Source organism: Epinephelus moara, chromosome 10 (assembly GCF_006386435.1).
Source record: "Epinephelus moara isolate mb chromosome 10, YSFRI_EMoa_1.0, whole genome shotgun sequence".
Classification (NCBI taxonomy): Eukaryota; Metazoa; Chordata; class Actinopteri; order Perciformes; family Serranidae; genus Epinephelus; species Epinephelus moara.
This window is the reverse complement of record NC_065515.1, coordinates 45,252,301-45,260,192: the sequence shown is the minus strand read 5'-3', so window position 1 is coordinate 45,260,192 and position 7,892 is coordinate 45,252,301. Positions and strand designations below refer to the sequence as shown.

General features: G+C 39.2%; 1 protein-coding gene across 1 annotated transcript; it reads right to left on the bottom strand.

The window, feature by feature from the left end:
• Positions 1-6: 6 nt before the first annotated feature.
• On the bottom strand, positions 7-2,423 carry LOC126396251 (protein PRRC2C-like). The gene is made up of 5 exons (XM_050054187.1): positions 2,325-2,423; positions 1,951-2,013; positions 1,703-1,783; positions 1,068-1,199; positions 7-651 (listed from the first exon to the last, which is right to left on the bottom strand). The coding sequence occupies exons 1-5, from the start codon at positions 2,397-2,399 to the stop codon at positions 175-177; spliced, it is 828 nt and encodes a 275-aa protein (XP_049910144.1). The 5' UTR covers positions 2,400-2,423; the 3' UTR covers positions 7-174.
• Positions 2,424-7,892: the final 5,469 nt, after the last annotated feature.

Below are 7,892 nucleotides of genomic sequence, written 5' to 3'. Positions count from 1 at the left end.
TTTTTCATGCATTTACCCATGTTTATCCGTGACATTGTATAAATGTCCGTGGCGGACATTTGAAAGCGAGTAGATGACAAACAGGCCGTAAGGTTCTGCTCGTTAGTAATTAACTCTGACGTTGGATGTTCACTCTTTCACACAGATGAGTATTGAAATTTTTTTTTTTTTTTTTCAACTTCTTCTGTAAACTGTCTTACCAAAAGCTACTTTCCAGTTCCTGCCAAAAACACTGTGCTGTTCAATCAACTTACACAACTGCTTTTGTTTAGCATCAATTTTCTTAGCTTCCTGAGCTACATACACGGCCAACTTGCTCCCTTCTACACCTACCTCATCAACATCTGACGCTCGCCATGTACACACAGGAGCAATGGCATGTTTGATGGCAGCCACAACACTACATGCTGTCAAAGAATTCACGTCATGAGTCAACTGTGCCACTCTAACATCAGTTCCAGCAACAATGGATGGCGGCAACTTTTCCGAACACCTGCAAGGAAGAGGATTAGCAACGGTCTGACCTTTGGTAGATAGTGGTGTGCGCTGCATCTGTAGGCTCTTCTCCTCCCCCACAGCCACTGGCACAGGACTGGTAGGTGATGGCTCGGAAGTCACCTCCACGGCACCCAGGGTCAGGGTCGCCTCCGCCTAGAAAAACAAAACACATTAAAAACAATAAATGAATTGCATAAACAAAATGTTGCTTTACAAATCTCCTCTTGGAGGCAAGAAGAGTAAGAAACTTCCACACGTAGCTTTTAATGCAAGAAAAACAAGATATTTTACTTTTCTTTAATATTTGGCGTTTAGCTTTTCATGGACAATATAAGTAGTCTTAGCTGTTATTAATTTAGAGGGCTTTTACAATAAAAGGGAAAAATACAAATTCACCAACCAACAAGTATGCTTTTACTTTGTTACATTTATTTATTTCCCAACTAAAACTATTTATTAATAAGCATGAATTACATTGAAGTGTTCTAGTTTATACCATATCAAATATTACAATAAAATAGCTTTGCTGTCTCCATTCAAAAAACATCATTCACAGTAAGTGCACCAACCTCCTCCCTCGCAGCTCTGGCTGGTGGGGCAGCACCGGCACACAGGATAGGACGGGCAGGACCAGCGGGCAGCACAGGGCTGGTAGGTGAAGCCTGGGAAGACACCTCCACAACGCTCGATGCTGCCTCTACCTAGAAAAAACAACACAAAAACTAAATTAACTGCATAAACAAAATACTGCGTTTGCAAGTCTCTCGTGGGAGGAAACAGCTCCCTGCTGATTTTCCACACATGGCTCATAATGTAAAAAAAAACACAACTGTCTGTAGCCAAATTTTAACCATTTGGGACAATACAAGCAGTAATATTGTATGAAGTTGTGTATGTTATTAATGTAGACCCAGCTGGATAGAATTTACATATTGATACACAATTATTGCTTCTGTGTGTATTATACTGTTTGTTTGTACTTTGTTAATTTTATTTACGCAAATATACACTGCATAAAGTTAAAATTAAATTAGTTCTTATTTCAATCTGTACATTTGATGAAACCTACAGGCTACCAATAAAAAGTATCTCTTGATGACTGTAAATACTATTGAAGTGTTGTTTTTAAACTATAATTCTTACTGCAATGGGTATGCATGCTTTAATAAAAAAATATTAGACATTTTACACAAACTGCACATACCTCCTCCACCACAGCCCCGCGTGTAGGACTGGTCGCTGAAGCCTCGGTGGACAAAGCCGCAACTCTTGGCTTTGCCGCTACCTAGTAAAAAAACAAAACAAAACAAAACAGTAAAATTAAATTAATAAATGTACTTTATCATTGTATCATAATTGACTGAATACAAAAAACATGCAACAAGTTGCTACCTGTCTACTCCCCAGACAATTTCAAATTACTCAAATATTACATTGAAATAAATGACCAACCTGCTGCCTATCAGGTCTCCTCTTTGAGGCCACAGCTGTCTGCCGTCGTTTCACAACTGGTGCCTAATATAAGAAAAACAATATAAAGTTTTTGAAGATTTATTTGGGGCATAGGTCCTTATGTTCAGTATAAGCAGTCTCCACATTGTTAACTAACTGTGTGTCAGGACCAGGCTTGGGATACAATGGATTACATGTACTGGGATTACATCATCTGGAAAAAGAATGGTAACTGTAATCCATTACAGTTCAAATTCAAATTGGTAACTGTATCAGAATACTATTTTAAAGTAACCCTACCAAGCCCGGTCAGGACTAAAGAAACACTTTGTAAAAAAGCCTTAACAAATTAATACAACTTGCATGCAAGTTACCTGCTTGCCATGTGGAACGGGTGTGGACACGTCACACACAGGGGTAGGCAGATGTGATGGAACAGCACTATCCATTGCACCCAAAATGGCAGTACTGAGGTGGACAGGATTCAGTGGGATGAAGCACTCCTTCAACACCACCTGTGAAATAAAAGGCAGAAAGACCACTGCTGAAAATCTGTCTTGGTAAAAAGCAAATCATACACAGCATAATAAAAACATAACACCCCTGCTGGTGAACCATCCTGCATTTGGTTTCATCAGAGGACTGCTCGTTGTCCTCAGGATGGTTTCTCTGCAATGACAAATAGCATAGTTTGTATTTAACACGTGTACCCTTTGATCATTACTATGTTAAACTGCTTAAGGAAACTATTTTTTCCCCAAAAACTCTCAAACACACAATAACAGTGTGTAAAGCCTTACCTTCCTGTCCCTGCCAACGAGCGTCCACTCAAAAGGGTCCGGCTGACGTGACTTGACAAGCTCTCCCTTCACGACCACCTTGGGAGCGAAGGTTCTTACAGGGGGTGGCGGTTTGTGAGGAACCTTAGGCTTGGGCGATGATGTTTCCAGTTGCTGGTAGGCCGAAACCCACAGCAACTGAGCCAAGATCTCCATTCCACCAGCATCGCTGAGGTTGATATGCAAAAATAAACAATTACAAAAACCATTCACAGAAGAGAAATATTACTATAATATGAATATTTATAATCAAACTTAATTACAAGTCCATAGTGATTTTAAAAATCACTATTTTTTTTCAATCAGTTTTGCTATGACGATATAACCTGTTATACATGTGACTGTACTGGGGCTATAAACTTTAAACTTACCATGCTGGCTGCCACGCGATGAAACTCTTGGCGCATGAGGTCTTGCAGAACAACGTCGATGTTCAGACGAGGCGTGAAGTCCTGGACAAAGACCTGTACAAAACAGTACCTCTTTTAACAAAAGCACTGTTTTCCCTCCTCAAAATTTTACAATCAAAGAATATATATTTTTCTACCACACCTAATATAACCAAATTGCTCACAGTACCAACAATGATCTACTAGAAAATGAGCATACCGTTTGCCAGCGATTACAGGCGCTCAAAAGGAGCTTGCGGAAGTCAGCTCCTGCCACGTCCACGGTTCTGCTTGCTGTCAGGTTGTTGCTATGGGCCATAACACAGACTACGTTGGGTGTCCGAGTGAGAGCAGCATTAAGCAACTCAGTCCTCAACTCAGTCGCACAGGCCCCTGGCGTGGACATGTAGCCAAAGGAGATGCGTCCCTCTGGCATCATGACAAAACCATCTACAAGGGCTTGTAGATGGGAGGCTCCTACAACAAGAACGAACTGAAATGAGAGAAAGGATTTTTTACAATTAAAATGTAATTCCTTAAATCAAGAATTGCATTCTTAAAAATTCTAAAACAATAATATCTTTTTGCCTGGTGCCTCAGCTGGAATGACCAATTTGTGACTGTGTCCAGTCAGTGAGGAAACTGGCCACTGCAACACGGCATGGCGGTAACCAGTACTGCGGGCTATTTATAAACAAAAAAGACAACAGATTGCAATTAAAAATAACAGGCAAAAATATTTTACAATCAGGCAACAACAATATACACCTTACACATACAAGGAAAACATTTATTGAGAAATTAGTTGGTAACTGTTGTTTATTAAATAGCGATAATGTGAAGGTGATGAAGGAGACTCCGCTGACACCGTCTTGCTTGTATACAGAAAAGGTTTATTTACAAGAAGTACAGCATCAAATCAAGCATCTAGATTGCCTGGAGAGGGTTCGAAGCCAATATGAACTGCTCTGAAGAACAGCCCCAAATACCTTGCTTATATAGACTTTGTTGTTTCTGTAAAATGTGAGACAAAGTCAAACAGACGACAGAGAGATATTCTAGTTGGACTTCACCAAACCTTGACCTGGGCCATAAATACCTTCTTGACCCTGACCATATATACTTTAGACCCTGGGCCCCTAACTGGTCATCTGTTCCAAAGCTTCAGAGTAGATCTTAATATACGACACAACATATGTGCACAGGAGTTGGTGCCAGCCCGTTGAGGTCCGAAGACCACAGTAGGGTGCTCCGCCATCCTCCTCCTAGCTGCCTGAGAACGGCAGAAGGACTTGACACGAGGCATCTGAAAGTATATAAACACGACTGATTAATGGTGACATCACAAGACATTTTAGCACATTCAGATCCTTTACTTACTGCTGACTCTAGGGGGTGTGCTGACTGCCATTTACACTGACTATGCATAAATACCTCATACAACCACACTGTAAAAAATTCATACTCTGTTTAAGTAAACCTACTAATACCACACAATGAAAATATTCTACTACATGTAAAACTCACATTTAAAGATACATGACTGTCACAAGAAGGGAATGTATTGTTTAAAAAAGGAATCTGGAATGCTTTTCATTATGTAAATAGACAGTCTCACATTCAGAACGAATGCTTTTCATTATGTAAATAGACAGTCTCACATTCAGAACAAACAACACTGTTACACCGCTTTTCTTTAATTATGAAACAGATAGATACAACCGTGCACCTTCATCATAACTCCTTCTGTTTCACCAAATTTAGACCAAGAGACTTAACTGTTAGTTGCCTCCTTAACACAATAAAACACACGCAATTTAAAATCAACAAACAAACGTCACCACAACAGTATTTGGTAGTTTTTCCACTGTTCCAACAATCACCAGTTCTGTTTTGGTCAAAATTCATCTATAATTCACAGGGTTAAATGTGTGTCAGTGGCCAAAGTCCATTCCAAAACAGTAATTTTCCATCAAAAAGCATTTTACAACACACTTCATTCAAACTGCACAATAACCAAATGAATAGAACAAACATTTGTGTTAACTTTTCATTGCTCTTTAACTTTAATAAAACACAGTGATATGAACCAGTCAGCGTCACCACAAAACAAAAAAGGTGGACAGCGATCTCCGCGCGATTTTCAAATGATGCGTTTCAAACTGCTTTGCGCTATTCTGCACATATCTATGTTGTAAACATGTGAATGCATAAAGATAGACAGCTAACAGTCAAGCCTATACAGAAATAATATTAACACTTTGATATAATCGATTCGTGCACTTTCCTCATATAAGTCCCTCTGTTTCACCAAATTTAGACAAAAGAAACTTAGCGGTTAGTTCAGCGCTTGACTGTGCGAGCGTTTCACTCGCATTTGCGACTAAAAATAGGTGTGTGCGAACTGCAAAAAATATTTAGGGGCACATAAAAAAAAACAGCCGAAGCAGCCTATATTTTTGTCAATAAAAAAATATGATAATCTAACCGCAAATGTTGGAGGAACTCCAGCAGCCTTCCCTCTTCCCTCTTCCCTCTTCCCCGTATGACACAGTTATGGGCGGTTTTCCAAGCCACTGTCGGCACAATGAATATAAGTCCCACTGTCGGCAGGGTGGAAATAAGTCAAAGTGTGGCGGAGGAGACGGACCGGGTAAAGCGGCGGACCTCCGGGGAAGCCCTCTCCCCGCAGTTAGGGACTGTTCTCCAAGCTACCGCTGCTGGGCAGCGTGGAAATAAGTCAAAGTGTGGAGGAGACGGACCGGGTTAAGCGGTGGACCTCCGGGTAAGCCTGCTCCGTTCTCCCCGCAGTTAGGGGCCGTTCTCCACGGTACCGCTGCTGGGCAGGGTGGAAATAAGTCCTGCAGAGTTTCAGAGGACCTGGAGAATGTTTTAGGATAGTAATAACATTATATAAGATAATCATATTGCAAAGATAATATATATAAGGTAATAACATTAAAGACAAAATTAAATTGCAATACTTTTTCAAAACTTGATGATTTTACCTTTCTGTACATTTTGTATACAAATTCATTAAATAGTTTTGCTTGTAAATGTCTATTTGCATCACGTTTATTACAGAAAACACATTATTTGATCAATTTACATTGTGCCCCTAAAGTTCTTTGTGCGCTCCTTACTTTTTCAAGTTAGGAGCACATGTGCTCCTTGGGAAAAAAGTTAGCGTCAAGCCCTGTAGTTGCCTCCTAAATGCAATAAAACACACTTAATACAAAATCAATAAACAAATAAAAATCACCACAACAGTGTTTGCTAGTTTTTCCACTGTTCCAATGATCACCAGGTCTGTTGTGGTCAAAATTGAACCATAAGTTAATTAATGGAGTCAACTGTGCGGAAAAAACTGCTGTCTCTGCACCACAGTCCATTCACTAAACCAGCAGGTTTTTTCCTCATAAAGCATTTTACAACACACTTCATTCAAACTGCACAATAACCGAATGAATACAACAACAAACGTTTGTGAAGGCTTTTCATTTCTCTTTTACTTTAATAAAACAAACTTACACGACCCTAACAGTCAGCTTCACCAAAAAAAAAAAAAAAAAAAAACGGCGGACAGCTGCTGCACGATTTTCAAATGATGCATAACGTTATCAAACCGCTCTGCTGTGGGACAGTCTGTCCGCCATTGTACACATACCGGTATGTGTTGTTAACATGTGAATGCATGAAGATAGAGAGCTAACGAACGAGCTGTACAAACACATGAAAACTTTGTAGCTCAACTGTGTGTGTTTCAAATAATTTATTTGAAGCATTCATGGAGGTATCACAACATTTGTACATAATCTAAAGTGGCTTTACATCACTTTGTTTCACATCAGCGTGCAAAATCCGCTGCCAACCTCAAATAAGACTGCTTTTGCCATGCTTCTTTTTTTTTTCCCCTTCCCTATACAAACAAACACAAGAGGACGATAAAGAAACATTAATTGGTGATACTTGTATGTCACCTAAAAAAAAATGTCCTTGCAAACAAGCAAAACAGAAACACAAAACAACAACAACATCATAAAAGGAAAATACACCAAAAAGCAGACCCACAGGTCATAACGAGCTTCATTCACACCCCTATCGGCCTTAACCCTTAGATGCATAAGTGGGGTCAAAAATGACCCCAGGGGTTATGGAATTAAAAGTTTTTATCATTTCATATTCCAGGTATTCCTCATAAAATTTGTTTTTGTCATGAGGCCATTTGCATTAAAAAAAAAAAATTATATACATTTTAAGAAATTGTTGTTTTTGTATCACTACCCCACTCTTCCATAAGTGGGGTCAAAAATGACCCCAAGCATTTCCTATGGAATATCAAGTGTTAGACCTAGGAATCTTTGATTCTTATCAACTGTGACTGTCAGGTATACATTTACCGTCGCACTTACACATCTAATGCCAGCAGTCTCACCACCCAGGAGGATTCTTATACAGCAACATACATCTAAGTATTATATTAGTTATTTAGTTTATTAGTTATTTTATATCTTGGAATACATATGACGTTATAAAATATGAACTTATTTTCCACATCCATGACTTTTGTGTAATAAAGTATAGTATTATTGTCATCAAATCAGCCTACTTTGTAGTTAGCTAACATTAGCTAACTAAGCTAGCTAGTGTTAGCTAACTACAATGTAGTTAGCTAACTACTATGTAATGTTAGTACTGTAATGTTAGCTAGCTA

Bases quoted from the DNA above. Each gene is read 5' to 3' on its own strand.
- LOC126396251 (XM_050054187.1), bottom strand. From the start codon at position 2,399: ATGGATAGTGCTGTTCCATCACATCTGCCTACCCCTGTGTGTGACGTG. The intron at 2,014-2,324 runs GTAACTTGCATG...TTCTTATATTAG, and splicing joins CCGTTCCACATGGCAAGCAG to GCACCAGTTGTGAAACGACG. The intron at 1,784-1,950 runs GTTGGTCATTTA...TTTTTTTACTAG, and splicing joins GGAGACCTGATAGGCAGCAG to GTAGCGGCAAAGCCAAGAGT.